This window comes from Heterodontus francisci, chromosome 4 (assembly GCF_036365525.1).
Source record: "Heterodontus francisci isolate sHetFra1 chromosome 4, sHetFra1.hap1, whole genome shotgun sequence".
Lineage (NCBI taxonomy): Eukaryota > Metazoa > Chordata > Chondrichthyes > Heterodontiformes > Heterodontidae > Heterodontus > Heterodontus francisci.
Genome location: NC_090374.1, coordinates 45456893 through 45480994, shown reverse-complemented (window position 1 = coordinate 45480994; position 24102 = coordinate 45456893). Strand labels below are relative to the sequence as shown.

The 24102-nt window shown below is 41.3% G+C and overlaps 1 protein-coding gene across 1 annotated transcript in view; it reads right to left on the bottom strand.

Moving 5' to 3' along the window:
• Window positions 1-24102, bottom strand: part of serinc5 (serine incorporator 5) — a 78889-nt gene that overhangs the window by 40351 nt on the left and 14436 nt on the right. Inside the window, exon 2 of the mRNA XM_068029451.1 lies at window positions 1900-2067. Coding sequence (XP_067885552.1) covers window positions 1900-2067 — 168 coding nt within the window. The remainder of the gene's footprint in view (window positions 1-1899; window positions 2068-24102) is intronic.

Below are 24102 nucleotides of genomic sequence, written 5' to 3'. Positions count from 1 at the left end.
AACAGCTTCTATAAGGGAATCGAATGGTAAGAACCTGCGACAGGGTCAAACTGTGATGGAGAGCTAATATTGCAATGTTTGCTCCCCGGGGTTAAGAAAATAATTATCACCCAGTGAGCAAACAACAAACTGTGCAAGGGGTAAATAGCTCTAAAACTTCATCGTGCTTGTTTAGAGAGCTGCAGTTAGCGTACCCACTAATACAGAGCTTGTTATTCTTTGCTTATAGTCTCTACACTGTTCTCAAAATATTTACCATCTCAGATTCCGAAAGAGAAACAGAAGATTCAAGCTGAGCTTTGAAGCATTTCATTCTAAGCAGCACTGTGGTCTTGGTCTTTAACTGATTGTGTTGAATGTTGACCACACTGAATAATTAATCCTTTACCATCCCAACCTCTGAATTCCCAATAAAGGACACTTCCAATTTGGAATGGGATAACCCTTAGAGTACTGAGTGTGCAATTTGCTTCTGAACAGGTTTGCAAGTTCTATCTCATACAAAATTGGACTATTCTCTGACAAAGCATTATAAAACAGAACACTCTCCGCACCTAAATTTTATTGCAATGTTATGCTTTCCCACTCTGGTTAGTGGCAAAACAAATTCAGGATTTTCTAAAACGAAACACAGTTCAGCAAATGCCTAAATGAGGTTTAAACTCCATTCAACAAACTTCAAATAGTGGTCACCAAGTATGGTAATGCACTGGACTGGTAATCCAGTGGCTGGACTAATAATCTAGAGAATTGGAACAAAAAAGTTAGTATGTTTTTATGTGTATATATACACACACATACATATATGTAGGCATATATATTGTTACGACCAAGTGAGAAAGAGATCTAGGGTTCCCTTTCAGCCTTCACCTGGTCTTACTGTAACAGGGTTTAATTTTAAACACACAGTGTTTTTAACTCCTCCTTGGTGAATCCTTGTTCACCACTTTCCAATTATAAGGCAAAGAAACCAGCACAAACAGGCTTTCTTAGGTTTAAAGAAGAAAAGTTGAAATTTATTAAATTTAAACTCTAATTCGGTTGACGCCTACGGATACACGATGCGCCCACACTAGCATGCATACGCGATACACACGTGCAAATAGAGACAGAAAAGAGAAGAAAAATAAAGTGGAAAGGTTTGAGGCAACATCTGAAGAGTTGTTCTTATGGTTCTTCAAACTCACTGTAGAGTCCTTGATTGTAGGGAGATCTTGCTTTTCGTTGGGGCCCAGTATTCTTCTTAAACCTTGTTCGCTGTAGGAGACCTTTCTCTCTTGGGGTTCATGTGTCTTCAGTGGATTCAGAGGCTTATGAGAAAGAGATGGAAGCAGACAGGACAGAGATCTTCTCAGTCCAGGAGCAAACAGACTTTCTTACCAAACTGTTTGTTACAAATTCAAAAAACTCAGGTTGCCCAGCAGGTTAGTCATGTGACTAGCTGGTTTGACCATGTCCGTTTGTGTATTCAGCCATCTTAGCATTCAACCTGGAATGCTAGCTCCCCCACCTCCAACGTCTGGTGATCAAAAGTCCAGTGTGGGTTGAATGTATCAGGGAATGGCTGCTTTGTCCTTCCAAACACCATCTGTTAATATGCAAATGTATTTTCCAGCCACGGTTGATCTGTTTAACAAGTCCTTTCTTCACTCCAGTAACAGTTTAACGTCAATGTTCATGATAAAATTAACATGCCTCATTCTTGGCAGGTGGGGGCCTAGCCATGACAATATATAAATGAATGTCTTTGATCCAATAGCTCTAATTGGTGCTAAATCTACTACCTCGCAAGTCAGGATTTATTGGAGCTGATAAAAGTCAGCACAGTGAAGTGGCAATTTATTGCAAAGGATATAACAAGCTGGCCTTAAGGACATAGCGGCGTCAGTAGTTACTTACATGCGTCTTCAACGCTTCACCCACAGTTGGCGACAACATGAGGAAGCAGACAATGGTTCCTAGAATGTGGTAGAGAGTATACATGACGCGGGTACTCGTGGAGGTTTTAATATTTGGGCAGCAGCTGCAACAGAGAGAGCAATCACTGGAACCGCAGCAACAGGCCAGCTGAGGGTAGAAAAGAAAAGAAAATTTTTAATAACTTATTGAAAAATAGATTACATCAGTAAACATTAATCGGTTCGTCACAAGATCAGTTCTGATGATGTCAGTCATTTGACGCATTTGCTTAACCCAGGGGTCAGCAACCTTGCACCTGAAGAGCCTTTTTCAAAAACAAATTGCCAAAATAAAAACTATTGGGAGCCGCAAGATTAAATTTCAGCATTTCTAAACCAAATACTTGACAAATTGCCAAGTGTCTCTGCATAATTTGCATATATAAATTACATGTATTGAATTTATGTATCAATAGAAAAAAATTAAAATTAAAATAGACCTAATTGAATTAGCACCTTTTTGATTTTTTTTAAACTATAATTTTATCAGTAGTCATCTCTAACAAACTATAACTTAAGATATGTGGAATTAAGACAATTTTTTCAGTTACTGATTCGTGTGAATCACTGTACTCTAACATGAAACTGATATATACTATTTGAACCAACACTAATCGTTGTTCGTACAAATTTTAGACTGAAATGTTGTGGAAAATCTGCTCTCATATTTCAGAAAGCCCAGTACTTGGATGTGTGCAATCACTATCTCTCTCATGTTTCCCCACCCCTGCTTCCCCTGTGCGATTCACACGAGGCTGTTCTTGCATATCTCCTAACAGCTTATCATACAGCAGCAACAGCAAAGATCTATGCTTAGGGCACCTTATTCCCAGAAATGCAAGTCCTTTTTTAGATCATAGTCAGTACGTGGTCATGTGGGACTAGGCAAGAACACATTAACTTCTCACTTCAACAGTGCAGCATTTGGAAAGTTCCATGCTGAGCCTTCACATAAAATTAAGCTTACACTAGTAATGAAAGAAAAAGATTTTAAGGTTAACACAAAGCAGGCCAGGATCAGAGAGGAGCAGCATAAGGCAGGCCGGGATCGGAGTGGAGAGACAGAAAAGAGGCTGGGAGCAGAACAGGATGAGAGTCTGAAATGAACAGGAAGGGATAGAACATTTTGTACAGTGATGTCACAGGACATGGAGTCACTGGTGAAGTACACTGGTAAGCTTTTAATTCAATCTATATTAATCAACTATAAAGCAAGACTTAATAATTTGGTATCAAAACTAAAGCTAATTTGATAATTTATCATATGAATCAATGTCAATTAATCAGGTCTAGAGAAAAAGTTAAAATTAAATAACGTGATAGTAACACCAAAGAAGTCTGACTTTTCAGTAAATTGAATTCTAAGGTTGTTAGATCGTAAGAGTTAAGTAAAAACATTTCAGTTCATCTCCCTATAAAATGAAGTGACGCCAACACAGGAGAAGCAGGTGATTGGTAAGTAGCTGGTGAGTCTTTATTTAGTTAAAGTAGTAAGTTTAATAGTTTAATAAATAGAGGCACGGCAGGGTAACTCAGATCTGTGCAGTGTGCATCCTGTTCCATGTGGGAACACCAGGACAGCTCTTCTGTCCTGGACAAACGCAGGAAGTGTCATTCGGGTTTCAGAGCAAGACAGGCAGCTGGCGTCATTGCGGCACATCTACAAGGCTGAGAGTTTTGTGGATGGCACGTTTATAGATGTGGTGACCCTGCAGCTTAAGCATATGTGAGCAGAGAAGGAATGGGAGACTGCCAAGCAGTCAAGAAGGACCAGGTATGCAGTGCAGGAGTCCTCAGAGTGCATCTCATTCTCCAACTCATATTCAGTTCTGAATGCTGGTGAGAGTGATGGTGCCTCTGGGGAGTGCAGCCAGAGCAAAGTACACAGCACCATGGCTGGCTCAGCTGTATTGGAGGGCCGGGGGTGGTGGTGGAGGGTGCAGAAGGAAGATTGGGAAAGCAATAGTGATAGGGGATTCGATAGTTAGGGGTATAGACAGGCATTTCTGTGGCTGTGAATCCAAGAATGTATGTTGCGTCCTTACTGCCAGGGTCAAGGATGACACTGAGCGGCTGCAGAGCTGAGGGGGGAGGGTGATCAGCCAGTGGTTGTGATTTTTATCGGTACCAAGACATAGATAGGTAGAAAAAGGGATGAGGTCCTGCAGGCACAGTGTTTAGGGAGCTAGGAAAGAAACTAGAAAGCAGGACTTCAAAAGGTAGTAATCTCCAGATTACTCCCAGTACCATGCATAAGTGACTGTAAACATAGGATGATACAGCAGATGAATACATGGCTGAAGAGATGGTGCAGAGGGAGGGTTCTGGGGGAAGATAGGACCAGTACAGGCTTGACGGGATGGGACCAGTACAGGCCGGACAGGTTGCACCTGAGCAGAGCTGCGATCAATGTCCTTGTAGGGCGATTTGCTGGTGCTATTAGGCGGGAGGGAGGGAGTGGGGAGGTGGGGGGGGTTTAAACTAACTTGTCAGGGCGTGGGACCAGCAGGTAATATTAGAGTGTGAAAACACAGAATTGGAGAGACAGAGTAGGAAATAGGGTAATACATCGGGTCAAGAGGGAATGAAATAAGGTCGAAATTAGACTAATTGCGCAGGTACGTGAATGCGCGGAGTGTGCCAATAAGATTGGTGAGCTGCAGGTGCAGATAGCCATGTGGAAATATGAGGTCATGGCGATAACTGACATCTGGCTCCAAAAAAAGGACAGGACTGAATAATAAATATTACTGGATAAAAAGTGTTCAGGAAAGATAGGGAATGAAAGAAAGGAGGAGGGTTAGCTATATTGATTGAGGAGAACATTAGGATGCTGGAGAGAAAGGATGTCCTAGAGGAGTCAAGGACAGAATCTAGGAAACAATAGAGAGATCATTACACCACTGGGTGAATTCTACAGATCACCAACTAGTGGGAAAGATATAGGGGAATAAATTTGCAAGGAAATTACAGACAGGTGCAAGAATTATAAAGTAATTATAATGAGGACTCTAATTATCCTAATATAGACTGTGATAATAATAATGTAAAGGTCAGGGAAGGGAAAGAATTTCTAAAGCATGTTCAGGAGAATTTTCTACATCAGTATGTTTCCAGTCCAACAAAGAAGACGACATTGCTGGATCCAGTTCTCGGGAACAAGGTGGGTCAAGTGGACCAATTGTCATTCGGAGAGCATTTAGGGGATGGTGAGCATAAGGATTAGGTTGGCTTTGTAAAGGGACAGGCAATCCAGAGTAAAAATAATTAATATGGGGAGGACCAACTTCAAATGAGGTGAGAGCAGATCTGATTTCAATTTACCTGGGCCAAAGACTGGCAGGCAAAACTGTAATAGAACAATGAGCTGCCTTAAAAGAGGAAAAATAGTTCAGGTACAGTCAAGGTACATTCTCACAAGGGGGGGAAAAGGTAGGGCAAACAAGTCCAGAGGTCCTTGGATGATGAAAAAGGCAGAGGAGAGTAAGGGGAAGGAGAAAAAGGGTGCATATGACAGATGTCATGTTGATAATACAATTGAGAATCAGGCTGAATAAAGAAGATTCAGAGAGGAAGTGAGAAAACAAATGAGAAGCAAAGGAAGAGAATGAGAAGAGACTGGCAGCTAACAAAACAGTGAATTGAAAAGTCTTCTATAGGCATATAAATAGCAAAAGGGTGGTAAAAGGAGGAGTGGGGCCGATTAGGGACCGCCTGGAGGCGGGGGCACAGCTGAGGTACTAAAAATGAATACATTGCATCTGTCTTTACCAAGGAAGAAGATGCAGCCCAAGTCATAATGAAAGAGGAGGTAGTTGAGACACTAGATATGCAAAAATTTAATAAAGACAAGGTATTAGATAGGCTGGCTGTATTTAAAGTTGATAAGTCACCAAGACTGTAGCGTAGTAAGGGCTGAAATTGTGGAGGCACTGGCCATAACCTTCCAATCTTCCTTAGATACAGGGATGGTGCCAGAAGACTGGAGAATTGCAAATGTTACACTCTTGTTTAAAGGGGTGCAAGGATAAGCCCAGCAACTATGAGCCACAGTTTAACCTCGGTGGTGGGAAAGCTTTTAGAAATGATAATCTGGGACAAAATTAAGAGTCATTTGGACAAATGTGGATTAATTAAGGAAAACCAGCAGAGATTTGTTAAGGGCAAATGGTGTTTAACTAACTTGCTTGAGTTTTTGGATGAGGTAACAGAGAGGGTTGATGAGGGTAATGCAGTTGATGTATATGGACTTTAAAAAAGGCATTTGATAAAGTGCCACATAACAGTCTTGTTAGCAAAGCTAAAGTCCATGGAATAAAATGTACAGTGGCAGAATGGATATGAAATTAGCTGTGTGACAGGAAACAGACAGTAGTGGAGAACAGTTTTTTTTTTTAAAGATCGGAGGAAGGTATAGAGTGGGATTCTACGGGGGTCAGTGCTCCTGATATTTATCAATGACCTAGATTTGGGTGTACGGGGCACAACTTCAAAATTTGCAGGTGACACAAAACTTGGAAATATTGTGAACTGTGCGGAGGATAGTGATAAACTTGAAGAGGACATAGACAGACTGGTAGAATGGGCAGAGAAGTGGCAGATGAAATTTAATGCTGGGAAGTGTGAAGTGATTCAATTTGGTAGGAAGAACAAGGAGAGGCAATATAAAATAAAGGATACAATTCTAAAGGGGGTGTAGCCACAGAGAGACCTGGGGGTATATGTACACAAATCATTGAAGGTGGCAGGACAGGTTGAGGAAGCAGGTTGATAAAGCATAGAGGATCCTGGGCTTTATTAGCACAGGCATAGAGTACAAAAGCAAGGCGGTTATGGTGAACCTTTATAAAACACTGGTTCAGCCTCAACTGGAGTATTCGGTCCAGTTCTGGGCACTACACTTAATAGGATATGATGGCATTAGAGAGGGTGCAGAAAAGATTCACGAGAATGATTCCAGCAATGAAACTTCAGTTATGTGGATAGATTAGAGAAGTTGGGGCTGTTCTCCTTGGAAAAAAAGAGATCAAGAAGATTTGATAGAGGTGTTCAAAATTATGAGGGGTCTGGACAGAGTAGATATGGAGAAACTGTTCCCGTTAGCAGAAGGGTCAAGGACCAGAGGACACCGATATAAGGTGATTGTAAAAAGAAGCAACGGCGACACGAGGAAATGTATTTTTTTTACACAGCGAGTGGTTAGGATCTGGAATGCACTGCCTGAGAGTGCGGTGGAGACAAGGCCTTCAGATAATTAACCAATTCCCTTGAAGAGAAAAAATTTACAGGGCTATAGAGAAAAGGCAGGAGAGTGGGACTAGCTGAGTTGCCCTTGCGAACAGCCGGCAGGGACACGACGGGCTAAATGGCCTCCTTCTGTGCTGTAACCATTCTATGAAAACCACAAATGAAAAACATTTTTGGTGCTTAGCATCCATAGAACAGCACAAGGGGTGGGGAGACCATTTATTTTCACTTTCTGGTTACTTCTATTTCCATCTGTCTTCATATGTGAAATGTTTGCTTTTTTTTTAATAACTTGTGCATGAAAGAAACACTCTTTCCTTTGAAATATCTTGCATATGTGAATGTTTATGTAAGCATCCGGTCACATTAAATTAAAACTTCCACTTCCCCGCCCAGCCTTAGGACAAGCCAGTGTCTGGTCACACACCAGAGTGGTGGGGTGACCAAGGTACCAATTTTGGAGTTGGTACATCTGTACAACAGCAAAAGGCTTCTTTCATAATTTGTATTTGAGTTTCCACTTGTTTTCCCCATGTTTTCATATTAAATATTTTGCTGGGGGAGATGAGAAAAAAAAGAAAGCCTTTTTTGGGCTGTTTTGGTGAACTTCTGACAAATATCACTTTTATATAGAAATGAATGGAAAAGGATAACAATGCAGTGGGACTTAAACTGTTATATAGTGTATCTAACATAGCAAAATGTCCCAAGGTGCTTCATAGGAACATTATGAAATAAAATTTAACACTGAGCCACATAAGGAGATTTTAGGACCGATGACCAAAAGCTTGTTCAGAGGTAGGTTTTAAGGAGAATCTTAAAGAATGAAAGAGGGGTAGAGAGGCAGAGAGGTCTAGAGAGGGAATTCCAGAGCTTCAGGCCTAGGCAGTGAAGGCACAGCCACCAACAGTATAGCGATGAAAACTGGGGATTCACAAGAAACGAAACTGCAGAAGCTCAGAGATCTCAGAGTTTCAGAGGGCAAGCTTTTGGTCATCTTCCCTAATGCGTCCTTATGTGGCTCGGTGTCATATTTTGTTTGCTAATGCTCTGTAAAGTGCCTTGGAACATTTTACTACATTAAAGGCACTATATTAATGCAGTTGTTGTTGTCGATGTTGGTTGGAGGGCTGGAAGAGGTTACAGAGAAAGGGAGGAAGAAGTACTGTGTAACAGAGACTTGGGGGTTCATGTGCATTGATCTTTAAAGGTTGCAGGATATATTGAGAGAGTAGTGAGCAAAGCATGAGATCTTGGGCTTCATAAATAGAGGTATTGAGTACAAAAGCAGGGAAGCTATGCTGAAACATTAGTTGTGGCCTAACCAGACCTTTTATAGAGTATTGTATCCAGTTCTGGCCAGCACACTTTACGAAGGATATGAAGGTCTTCAACAGAGTGCAGAGGAGATTTACCAGAATGGTTCCAGGGATGAGGGATTTTAGCTACGTGGTTAGATTGGAGAAGCTGGGGTTGTTCTCCTTGGAGCAGAGGTAGTTGAGGGGAGATCTGATAGAGCTGTACAAGATTATGACAGGTTTAGATAAGGTAGAAAATGAAATGTTGTTCCTATTAGCTAATGGCATAAGGACTAGGGGGTCACAGATCAATGGTTTTGCCAAAGAGATACAGGGGAGATGTGAGGAAGAACCCTTTTCTGCAGCAACTGGTAATGACCTGGAACTCGCTGCCTACGAGGGTGGTGGAAGCAGAGACTATCAATGATTTCGAACGGAAATTAGATGGGCACTTGAGGGAAATAAACTTGCAGGGCTACGGGGATACAGTGGGGAAATGGGACTGACAGGATTGCTCGACAGAGAGCGGACATGGACTCGATGGGCCCAATAGCCTCCTTCTGTGCCGTAATAACTCCATGACTTTATGTTCTCCCTGCTCCCTCAAGGTAATCACAGTCGATGGCCTAGCCCCCAATCTATGTTGTATTCACTGTGGTGTTAGACAAGGTGGATGGTGAGCAATGATTCAAATTTTTAAAAAGGAAAATAAAAATGATTTTGCACCAGTTCTTTCTTTTTGGAAATTGTCAAATATCTTCAAAATATGCTTTTCCTTCTCGACAACTCACTGTTCAGATCCTAAATCCAGGCATTACAGTCACTGTTGCTCAAAAAGTAGTTTACTTAAACATGTATGGACGTAATAAATGCTGCACTAAATTCTCCTTAGGTTTGTTTTCTTTCCCTCACCATTTCCAGCAACTGGGTTTCCAAACCCTGAGATGGTCACCTATCTAACAGGAACTTTCGTATAGTAGGTACAGTGTAGGTAAAGCACCCCAAAAGACACACCCTATCAAATTTATTTCTGAATTGTGCGCTGTCCTCGCAAAGGCTGACGGAAAGCATACTTGCAAAGTGGTCACTGCACACATTCAGTGTAATTGCACTGTAGTACAGGAGTAGGCCATTTGGCCCCTCGAGCTCGATCTACCATTTAATTGGATCATGGCTCACCTGTACCTCAACTCCCATTTACCCACCTTTGCTCCAGTTGCCTTGGACCTCCTGCCTAACAAATGCCCATCAGTTTCAGGCATCCACTGCCTTTTGGGAGAATGAGTTGCAGATTTTCACTATGCTGTGTAAAAAAAAAAGTTTCCTGATTTCACTTCTACATAGTCCAACTCTAGTTTTAAGATTCCGCCCCTTTGTTCTAGATTCCTCCACCAGAGGAAATAGTTTGTCTGTACTACCCTATCAAATCCTTTAATAATTTTAAACACTTTGATTGGATCACCCTTCAACTGTCTGAACTCAAGAGAATACAGGCCATGTTCATGTAACCAGTGTTCATAATTAACCCTTTAATTTCTAATTACCCTTTAATCCTTTAATATCCTTCTAACATCAGTGGTAGGGAAACTATTGGGAAGAAAATCTGAGGGACAGGATTAATCTCCACTTGGAGAGGCAGGGATTAATCAAGGATAGTCAGCATGGCTTTATCAGGGGGAGATCATGTCTAACAAACTTGATTTAATTTTTCAAGGAGGTGACTTGATGTGTAGATGAGGATAAAGCAGTTGATGTAGTCTACATGGACTTCAGTAAGGCTTTTGATAAGGTCCCACATGGGAGATTGGTTAAGAAAGTAAGAGCCCATGGGATCCAGGGCAATTTGGCAAATTGGATCCAAAATTGGCTCAGCCGCAGCAGGCAGAGGGTGATGGTCAAGGGTTGTTTTTACGAGTGGAAGCCTGTGACCAGTGGTGTACTGCAGGGATCGGTGCTGGGACCCTTGCTGTTTGTAGTGTACATTAATGAGTTAGACAAGAATATAGGAGATGTGATCAGTAAGTTCGCAGATGACATGAAAAATTGGTGGCGTCTTAAATAGTGAGGAGGAAAGCCTTAGATTACAGGACGATATAGATGGGCTGGTAAGATGGGCGGAGCTGTGGCAAATGCAATTTAATCCTGAGAAGTGTGAGGTGGTGCATTTTGGGAGGACCAACAAGGCAAGGGAATATACAATGGATGGTAGAACCCTAGGATATACGGAGGGTCAGAGGGTCCATGGATCACTGAAGGCAGCAGCACCGGTAGATAAGCTGGTTAGGAAGGCATATGGGATACTTGCCTTTATTAGCCAAGGCATAGAATACAAGACCAGGGAGGTTATGATGGAGCTGTATAAACCGCTAGTTAGGCCACAGCTGGAGCACTATATACAGTTCTGGTCACCACACTATAGGAAGGATGTGATTGTAGTGAAGAGGGTGCAGAGGAGATTCACCAGGATGTTGCCTGGGCTGGAGCATTTCAGCTATGAAGAGAGACTGAAAAGGCTAGAGTTGTTTTCCTTAGAGCAGAGAAGGCTGAGGGGGGATCTGATTGAGATATACAAAATTATGAGGGGTATTGATAGGATAGATAGGAAGAAACTTTTTCCCTTAGCAGAGGGGTCAATAACCAGGGGGCATAAATTTAAGGTAAGGGACAGGAGGTTTAGAGGGGATTTGAGGAAAACATTTTTCACCCAGAGGGTGGTTGGAATCTGGAACACATTGCCTGAAGGGGTAGTGGAGGCAGGAACGCTCACAACATTTAAGAAGTATTTAGATGAGCACTTGAAGCACCATAGCATACAAGGCTACGGGCCAAATGCTGGAAAATGGGATTCGAATAGATAGGTGCTTGATGGCCGGCACAGACACAATGGGCCGAGGGGCCTGTTTCTGTGCTGTATAACTCTGACTCTAATTCTATGCTGTACCTCTTCCAAGGCCAATATAACTTTACTGAGGTTCAGAGTTGAAAATGGAACACAGTAGGTGGATGGAAAACATCCCATGACACAATTTCAAGGATAATTAGGGAGTTATCCCCAGTATCCTGCCCAATATTTATCCCTCAATCAACATCACAAAAGCAGATTATCTGGTCATTATCATATTCTTGTTTGTGGGAGCTTACTGTGCACAAATTAACTGCTGCGTTTCCTACAACAGTGACGACACTTGAAAACTACATCATTGCTTTGGAATGTCCGGTGGTTGTAAAAGGTGCTATGTAAATACCAAGTATTTTTAAATTCCAGATGGAGTCTGACTAAGGTTTTGCATTTCAACACCCCTGAGATAAAGGTCAAGATTCCATTAGCCTTTTTGATTACTTTTTGTACATGTGCACTAGCTTTTAGTGATTTGTGTATATGGACACTTAAATCCAAGTGGTGCTCCACAGCTCCCAGTCTCTCACATTACGAAAATATGCTGATTTGTCTTTCTCAGATCCAAAGTGGATTAGCTCACACTTCCCCACATTGAACTTCATCTTGCATAGTTTCCCATTTAATCTGTCTGCTCCTGTTCAACAACTTATTGTGCCAACTATCTTAGATCCATCTGCACCTTGGATATACAACTCTCTATTCCTTAACCAAGTCACTGATAGATATCCTGAAAAGCTGAGGCCTCAGAACAGATACCTGGGGAACGCCATTTAACACATCTTGCCAATTAGAGAATGAATACTTTATCCTTACCCTCTATCTCCAAAAAATTATCAGCCCATCACAAGTTTACCTCCAATTCGCTCCCATTTTTAGTAATAATCTCTGTACAGAACCTTATCAAATGCCTTTTGGAAGTCCACATATACACAATGTCTGCAGACATTTCCCTGTCCACCATGCTAATGATTGCCTCAAAACAATTCAACTTGTATGACGTAACCTAACCTTCACAAATCAGTGTTGACTCTCTTTAATAAACTCTGACTTATTCAGTTACTCTATCTCTGATGTTAGGTTCCAGTAAATTCCCCACAATTGATGTCAAACTGGCCTGGTTTCTTCCTCGATTCTGAAAAAGTTCATGACTAGTTAGGTCACGAGACTAAAACATGTTACAGTATCAAAGGGCTTTGTCTAGATCGCAATGCTGAACTTTTACAAGAGGCAATTCTAACAACAGCAGATGCTAGGACTTGAGCCAGCAGATGAAGAAAGGGCGTGGTTTTCCTTTTGACACAGAATTGTGAGAAAGCCTTGGAAACAGCAGGGTGGCAACTTGTGCAAACGCCAGGTTACAGATGTTTCCCCATGTGTAAACACTAGATGGTGGATGATAGCAACCATGCAATTTACACATATCGAAGTGTAGGCTTCATCAGAAATCTTCCTGTCCACACTTTATTAGTGCTCCCAGACTGGATGTGAGGATAAACCGTTCTCTAAACCTGATTATTGTAGATGAACAAAGTTTATGAGCCATCACAGTGATTTCTTGGTAGCTAGACACAAGATGGTCCTAGTCATTTTACATTTAATTGAATTAAAATTCCTTTATACATTAAAACAAAAACATAAACATTGCCAATAAATAAATAAGGAAAAATTCACATAGAATAGCCTCCATGTGTGCCTGTCACTTAATTAAATGAAAACTTTCTTCTGACCTACTCACTAGCTGATCTACAACTTTATAACCAACTGAATGTTTTGTTATTGATTAACTCATTTGAAAAAAATTCCAACTGCTTTTGATTTGTGATGTTCAGGCACCATGAGACACCAATGCAGATTAATATGGTTATCACTAATTCTACTCCACGGGTGGGGGGGGGGAAGGGGGTAGTGGTGGTGGTGTTGGTTGGCATCTTTCCATCTATGAAAGATGACGGACATGCAGCAAACAATCCATTTAGGTGGGGTGTCTTCTCTTGGTGCAGCTTTGCTGATGGCTGTGTAGGCCATTCTTTGAGAGCCAGGTTCTGCTACATGTGCCGCATGCAAAGCTGTCAAGTGACGCTGTGAGTTGTTGTTTTTGACATTGGCGCCTGTTGCCAAGCTGCTGTAGCAACTCGTTATCATGGTTGTGCACACCAGTCCACTGGATGTGTTGCCATTTCCCTCTTTTGTCAACTAGTGACTTGCAGGTGTGACAGTCGGCAGTTAGGGCCTTCATGTTACGCTTGCAAGCATCCCTGAAGTGGAGTTTTGGGCGCCCCACTGGTCATCTGTCCCCGGCTACTTCACCATACAGAAGGTTCTTGGGTATGCAACTGTCTTCCATCCTGTGGACGTTTCTGATCCACTGAAGCTGCCTCTGTTTGATTAGTGTGAACACACTTGGGAGCTCTGCCTTTAAGAAGACTGCCGCATTTGTGATTTTGTCCTGCCAGAATAAACCCATAATGTGCCGCAGACAGCGAAGATGTAAATTATTGAGCTTCTTTTCCTACTCAACTAATGAAACCAATATTGATACACCACTAATAGTTCACAGAACCGTTTCAGTCTTTGAATGTAAATAATATCTCTGCACTAGGAAAATACGTGCAAGTATGCTTCCTGTCTCTTCTGAGTCATTGTGGAGTGTCCCTCAGCATCAACAGCTGTAGCAAAAGCAAAGAACTCCCACTCACAAATGGAACTGCTCCCAAGGCACTTCAGCAATGTGAAACAGAAGTTCTCAGCGATTCTCCAAAAACAAACATTTTTTTTTTAAACAGAAAAGAAACCCAGATAATTAAACTGGGATGTATTTCCAACCAGAAAATAAAATTGAATGCTATGGAGATACTTGGCTTCAGTTGCAATATGTTGTACACCTATATGGGTCATCATTTTCTTATTAGCAACTAGCAGCTCTTTATTTGGCAAAGCTCCACAGTCTGATCACATCCAGTTGAGAATGTGGTAGACAACCAGGTAACTAACAAGAGGAGATGTCTCCATTTGCATCTCCAGCCTCAATCATGGTAGAACCCAGCACATAAATGCAAGAGACAAGGATAAAAAGTGTGTCAAGCATCTTCAGCTAAAATGTTCCAAGTGGACAATTCTACTTGACCTCATCCTGAGGTCCCTACAATCTAGGATGTCAGTGTTGAATCAATTTGGTTCATTTGAAGGAACAATACGAAGTGACTGAGTGCACTGGGCACTATGTGCCATGACAACATCCCAGCTCTAGTGATGAAAACTTTGGCAACAAAGCTAGGCACACCCCTAGCAAAATTATTCCAGTACAGCTATGACACTGGTATCCATCCATGTGGAAAATTGCCCAGAGATGCCTAATCCACAAAACACAGAATCAATCTAACGTCATCAATTACCACTGTACTCAATATTCAGCCCACCATCACTGGTGCAGTAAGTATGATACATTGGCTGCACTGATGCAACTCACCAAATCACCTCAATAGCACCTCCCTGTCTTGTGACCTCTACAACTGGGAAAGACACCAGCAACAATGTCACAGGAAGGTTTCTTTGTCCTTGGTGCAAGCAACGTTGGCAAGACAATATTTATTGTCCATCCATAGTTGCCCTATAGGCATCAATAGACAACCACATAATGTGGGAATGGAGACAAATGTAGACCAGACCAGGTGCTTTCCTTCACTGTAAGACGATACTGAATCACAGGAGTTACCATGGTTATGTTCGGGTACGAGTCCACAAATTGACTTCAGTTTCACAATTTCCCATGGTGAAATTCGAATTCACAACCAATACCATAAGCACTCGACTTACTGTTCCAAAGTCACACACCATCCTGGCTTGGATGTTGTTCTTTCAGCATCACTGAGTCAATATGCTGGAATGTCCTAGCCTAGGGGTCAGCAACCTTCTTTTACCTGAAGTGCCTTTTTAAAAAGAAAATGCCTAAAATAAAATCTATTGGGAGCCACAAGATGAAAATTTGATATTTCTAAACCAAATACTTGGCAAATAGCCAAGTGTCTCTGGTAGAATGTGTAATTCGCATAAAGTACATGTAGTGAATTTATATCAATAGGAAAAAAATCAAAGTTAAAATAGACCTAACACTGAATTATCACATTTTTTGATTTTTTAAAACTATAATTTTGTCAGTAAATTCATCTTTAGACAAACTATAACTTCAGATGCATAGATTTAGGGCAATCTTTTTGGCTACCAATTCTCGTGATAAAAAAGCTTCTAACAGCACATTCAGAATAAATTATCATCTCAGTTATATTAGAAACAATAACAGTCGCAACCATAAAACCTGTTTCTCAAATCAAAAGGCATTATCTATAACTATGGTGTAGCTATACCACTCGAAAAGGTTTATTTAGAGCACAATGATGTTTTTCATTAAAATAATCATTTGAAACCATAAAGTGCAGCAGAATGATTAGCCTTTTATCCCCACAATAAAAACATGGCTCTTACTTTACTTGACTTAATTATTTTTAGGCATTTTTAATGTTAATGCGATCCAACTGGAAAAGGTTGGGAGCTGCAAATGAGATGCTAAAGAGTCGCATGTGACAGGGTGCAGACCCTTGCCCTATACCTACCACCACTGTGGGAACAGCAGTTCAAGCAGAAGGCCCACTACCACTTTCTCGGAATAACTAGGGAAGGGCAATAAATACAGCCTGGTCAGCACTGCACACATCACAAGAACAAAAAGAAAATGCTTATTCTGACATCTGATGGATAATTTACTTAAAAACATAGATCATCGTCTTCACCCCCAACCTCACCAGACCTGGAGCATGGACCTGAGATGATTCATTGTGTGTCTGGTTGTCATTTAGGAAGCCACAAGTGATTGTGAAAAGTACGATGGACAGGCAACACTTCAGACAACAGCAGCAGGTACCAGCTAATTGGCTTAGTCATATTACTGATGCATCTGAAGTGACAATGAGTTATCTGGTTCCCAACCATGCACAGCTCAGTCTATATTGCTATGACCAGGTGTGAAAGGTGTCTAGGGGTCTGTTACTATCTTTACCTGGTCTTATTGTAATTGTTTTATTTTAAACACACAGTGTTTTGAGCTCCCTTTTTGTGAATCCTTGTTCACAACTTTCCAATTATAAGGCAAAGAAATTAGCACAAACAGGCTTTCTTTGGTTTAAAGAAGAAAGATGAAATTTATTAAACCTTAAACTTAAACTCTAATGCAGTTAACACCTACGGATATACGATGCGCCCATGCTAGCATGCACACACAATACACACATGCAAATAGGGACAGAAAAGAGCAGAAGAAAAGATAAGTGGAACAGTTTGAGGCAATGTCTTGTTACTTTTTCTCGAACTTGCTGTAGTCCTTGATTGAAGATATGGTCTTGCGCTTCATTGGGGCCCAGTATTCATCTTAAAACTTGTTCACGTAGGAGACTGTTCTCTCTTTGAGTTTATGTGTCTTCACAAGATTCAGTTCCGTGGGAAAGAGATGGAGACAGGCAGGCAGGAGAGGAGATGTTCTCAGTCCATGAACACACAGCGTTCTCTCTTCAAATCCTTTGTTGGAAGTTCAAATTCAAAAATTCCAGCTAGTCATGTGACTAAAACTGGTCTGACCACTTCCATGTATTGGGGAAGCAACTACTGGGTCCCCATTGTTTCAACATTGTCTGGTACTATGCAAATGTCCTTCCAGTCAGGGTTTGCAATTTTAAGTTTTTGTTCATGTGGCAAAATAATGTGTGCCTCAGTCTTGGCAGATGGGGGTTTGCCTGACAATATATAGTACATTACCACCCCATACCTGGATCTGTGGAAGAAGGCCATGTTTTAAAAAGTATACCATTTTATGACAGACCATAAGCCACATGCAGAGTTTTTACTGTTCTGAAATAGGACTGCAAACAAGCTAATTTTATTATTGTTATCTCTTCATGTTTGAAGCTTTGTGTCTCTTATTGTGAGTCTGCAGGTTTTATTTTAAATTTAAAACTTTCATGAAATCAAAGAAAATGATGCGCAGTGGTTTTTATTCATGCAACTTGGCTGGATATGAGTTTGGTTAATCTTAGAAACTTTAAATTTCTTCAATAGTAGTAGCATGTGGTAATGAGTTTCCATGAGGCAGCTGCAGATCACAGCACTACCTACTGTAACAACTGTCGGCATTCACTGCACATTTCTGTAGCAATAGTCTAAACAAATCTTTAATCAAGCAAAACTTCTACTTTTCTTGGCTTTTGCTTCTTTGATAAAGTTTTAAATTGCAATCAGTTTGGGTAGTCAAATCCACAGATGTGCCAATACAGGGAGAAAGCTACTGAAAACTTTCAAACAAGTTCCAAATTAACTCTGCTGACATACAGCATATGGAATTAGAATTAGAACATTACAGCGCAGTACAGGCCCTTCAGCCCTCGATGTTGCGCCGACCTGTGAAACCATCTGACCTACACTATTCCATTTTCATCCATATGTCTATCCAATGACCACTTAAATGCCCTTAAAGTTGGCGAGTCTACTACTGCTGCAGGCAGGGCATTCCACGCCCCTACTACTCTCCGAGTAAAGAAACTACCTCTGACATCTGTCCTATATCTATCACCCCTCAACTTAAAGCTATGTCCCCTCGTGTTTGCCATCACCATCCGAGGAAAAAGACTCTCACTATCCACCCTATTCTAACCCTCTGATTATCTTATATGTCTCTATTAAGTCACCTCTCCTCCTCCTTCTCTCCAACGAAAACAACCTCAAGTCCCTCAGCCTTTCCTCGTAAGACCTTCCCTCCATACCAGGCAACATCCTAGTAAATCTCCTCTGCACCCTTTCCATAGCTTCCACATCCTTCCTATAATGCGGTGACCAGAACTGCACGCAATACTCCAGGTGCGGTCTCACCAGAGTTTTGTACAGCTGCAGCATGACCTCGTGGCTCCGAAACTCGATCCCCCTACTAATAAAAGCTAACACACCATATGCCTTCTTAACAGCCCTATTAACCTGGGTAGCAACCTTCAGGGATTTATGCACCTGGACACCAAGATCTCTCTGTTCATCTACACTACCAAGAATCTTCCCATTAGCCCAGTACTCTGCATTCCTGTTACTCCTTCCAAAGTGAATCACCTCGCACTTTTCCGCATTAAACTCCATTTGCCATCTCTCAGCCCAGCTCTGCAGCCTATGTCCCTCTGTACCCTACAACATCCTTCGGCACTATCCACAACTCCACCGACCTTAGCGTCATCCGCAAATTTACTAACCCACCCTTCTACACCCTCTTCCAGGTCATTTATAAAAATGACAAACAGCAGTGGCCCCAAAACAGATCCTTGCGGTACACCACTAGTAACTAAACTCCAGGATGAACATTTGCCATCAACCACCACCCTCTGTCTTCTTTCAGCTAGCCAATTTCTGATCCAAAGCTCTAAATCACCTTCAACCCCATACTTCCGTATTTTCTGCAATAGCCTACCATGGGGAACCTTATCAAACGCCTTACTGAAATCCATATACACCACATCCACTGCTTTACCCTCATCCACCTGTTTGGTCACCTTCTCGAAAAACTCAATAAGGTTTGTGAGGCACGACCTACCCGTCACAAAACCGTGCTGACTATCGCTAATGAACTTATTCTTTTCAAGATGATTATAAATCCTGTCTCTTATAACCTTTTCCAACATTTTACCCACAACCGAAGTAAGGCTCACAGGTCTATAATTACCAGGGCTGTCTCTACTCCCCTTCTTGAACAAGGGGACAACATTTGCTATCCTCCAGTCTTCCGGCACTATTCCTGTCGACAATGACGACATAAAGATCAAGGACAAAGGCTCTGCAATCTCCTCCCTAGCTTCCCAGAGAATCCTAGGATAAATCCCATCTGGCCCAGGGGACTTATCTATTTTCACACTTTCCAAAATTGATAACACCTCCTCCTTGTGAACCTCAATCCCATCTAGCCTAGTAGCCTGAATCTCAGTATTCTCCTCGACAACATTTTCTTTCTCTACTGTAAATACTGACGCAAAATATTCATTTAACACTTCCCCTATCTCCTCTGATTCCACACACAACTTCCCACTAATATCCTTGGTTGGCCCTAATCTAACTCTAGTCATTCTTTTATTCCTGATATACCTATAGAAAGCCTTAGGGTTTTCCCTGATCCTATCCGCCAATGACTTCTCGTGTCCTCTCCTTGCTCTTCTTAGCTCTCCCTTTAGATCCTTCCTGGCTAACTCTCAAGCGCCCTAACTGAGCCTTCACGTCTCATCCTAACATAAGCCTTCTTCTTCCTCTTGACAAGCACTTCAACTTCTTTAGTAAACCACGGCTCCCTCGTTCGACAACTTCCTCCCTGCCTCACAGGTACATACTTATCAAGGACACGCAGTAGCTGCTCTTTGAATAAGCTCCACATTTCGATTGTTCCCATCCCCTGCAGTTTCCTTCCCCATCCTACGCATCCTAAATCTTGCCTAATTGCATCATAATTTCCTTTCCCCCAGCTATAATTCTTGCCCTGCGGTATATACCTGTCCCTGCCCATCGCTAAGGTAAACCTAACCGAATTGTGATCGCTATCACCAAAGTGCTCACCTACATCTAAATCTAACACCTGGCCGGGTTCATTACCCAGTACCAAATCCAATGTGGCATCGCCCCTGGTTGGCCTGTCTACATACTGTGTCAGAAAACCCTCCTGCACACACTGGACAAAAACTGACCCATCTAAAGTACTCGAACTATAGTATTTCCAGTCGATATTTGGAAAGTTAAAGTCCCCCATAACAACTACCCTGTTACTCTCGCCCCTGTCGAGATTCATCTTCCCTATCCTTTCCTCTACATCTCTGGAACTATTTGGAGGTCTATAAAAGACTCCCAACAGGGTGACCTCACCTCTCCTGTTTCTAACCTCGGCCCATACTACCTCAGTAGACGAGTCCTCAAACGTCCTTTCTGTCGCTGTAATACTCTCCTTGATTAACAATGCCACACCCCCCACTCTTTTACCATCTTCTCTGTTCTTACTGAAACATCTAAATCCCGGAACCTGCAACATCCATTCCTGCCCCTGCTCTACCCATGTGCCCCTGCTCTACCCATGTAGAAGAGTTCGATTAGATCTATTTTGATCTTTACAATACTGTACAGTAGTGTGGGTTTAAGATTTTTTCTTTGGTTTGCAATTTATCATCTTTTAGTCAACCAAGAGTCTACCATACATCTAAATGCAACTGTGCTTAAGAGCCTCCAAAACAAGCTACTGGGAAATCCACATAGTAGAATTTCTATTTACCCGGACTCACCACCCTTAACTCAAACCAGAGAGTTTACATCCAGAATACTAACAGCCAAAGCTTGGAAAGCTTTGTACATGTGCAATGGTACTAGTGGATTTAACCAGCTCAAACTGTGTAGCTTACTAGAATCAGAGAGCCAGGAGTCCAATTGGCCAATCATGCCTGTGCCAGTTCTTTGAAAGAGTTATACAATGAGTCCCATTTGGCTCCTTCCCTGGAGCCCTGCAGATTTTTCCTTTACAAGTATACTGTATATCCAATTGACTTTTGAAAATTATTGAATCTGCTTTCAACATCTTTTCAGGCAGTGCAATCCAGATCATAACAACTTGCAGCATTAAAAAAATTCCTCATCTCACCTCTGATTCTTTTGCCAATTATCTTAAATTTGTGTCTTCTGGTTAATGGCCTATTCGTCAATGGAAATAGTTTCTCCTCATCCACTCCATGAAAGACATCTCAATTTTGAACACCCTTCCTAAATTTCCCCTTCGGTGTCTCTGTGCGGAGTTAAACAATCCCACTAGTATGTCTGTTAGAAAGGAAACAGACGCAAGTTAAGAGCGGGCATTTGCCCTCAACTTTCACTGGCACTGCTGCCAATTCTGCTGAAGTGCTTCACCCTCGCTGTTTCTCCAGCTGGAAGCTTTCATCCGTGAGAGTATTGGCTTGCAGGATTATCTGGAGTTTGAGTGGGAAGAATCCCATCCCCCAGTGATAATCCTACCTCTCCAGCACATACTAATGTATCAGACCGGCTGGTCAATCATTAACACCGTTATTAACTAGTGGCAGAGTAAAACATTTGTTTCACTGTCAAAGAACAGGCAGTGCAGGTCAAACAGCTCTTCACGCCTTAATATTTAAACTGCTCACAGTTCCTCTTACTTTGTCAAAAGCGGTTTTGGATTTTAAAAAACACAGTTTCAACATAATCTGTTTGTTTCCCCAATCTCTTTTTCTATGAGGGAATGTAGGCAGACATTCTATTCTTTATATCCTTCTGCCGATTACACGAAGATAGAATCAGAAGACACAGTAACAATAGTGCTCTCTCTATCAATTGGTAAACTACTACGGTAGAGGTAATAATGCTAAGCAACTTCATGTAGGAGCGTACAGAAATATTTTGGCAAATTACCATCATTTCAAATTCCATTCCAGAACAAAGGCTCTGCATTGTTTGCCCTAATAGAACCACCACAATAAATTGTTCTGGTTAACTTGGTCACAGTTTCATTAAGATTAATAGGTTAAAACATGGCATGGTGCCTAATTAAGAATCTTTGGCTGTTGCATGGATACGAATGCCAGTATTCAATCATTTTAAAAAAAGATTTTGTTTCCAGATCCGTTGTCAACAGTTTCTTCATGGACAAAATCTTCAATAAGTGCTGTGCACTACTATGTGGCGCAGAAACCCTATTTGTATTTTTCTACTCAAGGGATGGCCGCTGTGTCTCATTCATGCAATTCTGTAAAAGGGCGGCACCACAGTAGGCGCCTTGTGCTCTTGCAGCTGTACAACAAAACTTTCCATAGAATTTGGCTCCCAAATAAGAAAAATACAGTTTTGTTTATCAGTCAAACCTCTGGAAAGTTTTACAGAACTATAGAGCAGAAGTGAACCACTATGAAGTCATCCTGCCCAGAGGGAATGCATGCAAAAAATTAACTGCACTCCACGCCCGCTTGCTTATTAAATACATAATTTTCCATCACTTTTGACATTAATACTTTTCACTACTGCAACCTACTTTATGAACCAAGAATAGCTCTAGTACATAGGATATTAAAGACATATTAAAATAAAAGGTCAGTGGTAAAGCCTAATTGGAGGACAGAGGAGATCGAAAAAAAGTCAGTGGCCACAGATACACATCCAACTTTGTAGCTACTAAATCCTGAATTAAAAATGCGAATTTCTTTCCTTTAGTGCATACTTCCTGACAAACTAGTTAGCTATCATTTAAATTATTCAGCGCATCCTGTTTGGTGGATGGCAAAATTTACTTAGAGAAAATGGCACTTTCACACAAGCACATTTACGTGGGCAGAGTTCGGTACATTTTTACAAAATCTTTTTCCTGTTTACTTATGGGTTCACTGAAACACGTGCATAGGGAGCAGACTAAAGTAACAGAAGTTAAATGTAGGTTTAACTGCTTCATGCACTTTCAATTCCCCCTCCCTGTATAGTGTGGTTTGAAGAAACTTTAATAGGCTGGCACTAGTTTCAGGAAATTTAAAACAGTAATAAAAAGATTTTAGTTGCAAGTACACTAAACTTCACTGTATTTCAATCATATTTTATTTGATTATTTTATTGATCAAATAAATGGTTCATGAAACATTTCCATCCTTTTCAAAAGGAGCTCTTTTGGCTTTTTACAGTGCATGCTTTGATTAGTCAAAGGGATGGACATTCATGTGAAAAAGAATGAACAATAATTTATTTAGAGAATCAACAGAATTATTTGCTTATAATTAAAAGCAAAACAATTTCAGTCAAATACCCAAGTGAGGTGCGTCAGCCATCGCACTAGCTTTCACCAACATAGAAACATTAACTGTTTTGACTAAGTTACTCAGTAGCAAAACATTTTTTAAAATTTATTCTTTCATGGGATGTGGGCATCACTGGCAAGGCCAGCATTTGCTGCCCATCCCTAATTGCCCTTGACAACTGAGTGGTTTGCTAGGTCATTAGAGAGAGCAGTTACGAGTCAACCACATTGCTGTGGGTCTGGTGTCACATGTAGGCCAGACCAGGTAAGGATGGCAGATTTCTTTCTCTAAAAGGACATTAGTGAAACAGATGGGTTTTTACGACAATCGATGATAGTAATGGTGGCACCATTACTGAGACTAGATTTTAAAAATTAATTAATTGAATTTAAATTCCACCAGCTGCTGTGGTGGGATTTGAACTCATGTCCTCAGGGCATTAGCCTGGGCCTCTGGATTACTAGTCCAGTGACATTACCACTACATCACTGTCTCCCCATTTGCTAAAGCACATTTCACAGATAGACTTTGTCCCAGGTTGGTGTGTTTTGTCCACTAGGCAGTCCTATTGCCATGGGGGTGAGTGGGGTGGGAGCTGGGGATGCAGAAGGTTAAAGACAGAGGTTAAACGAAGTGTGATAAAGCAAGGTTCACAATTCTTTATGCATACCTGATGGCTGATTTCCAGGTTGGTTGATATTACAGCTTATGATCAAAAAGAGCAAGTATGCCAATGATTAAAAATCTTCTACTAGTTTAACATGCTAGGCTACTAACTCAGCTGGTAGGCCCTTACTTTGCGTTGCTTAGATTGTATATCCAAATTTTAAAACTGGTCGTGGAGATACTGTTCTATGTTTTGCCTA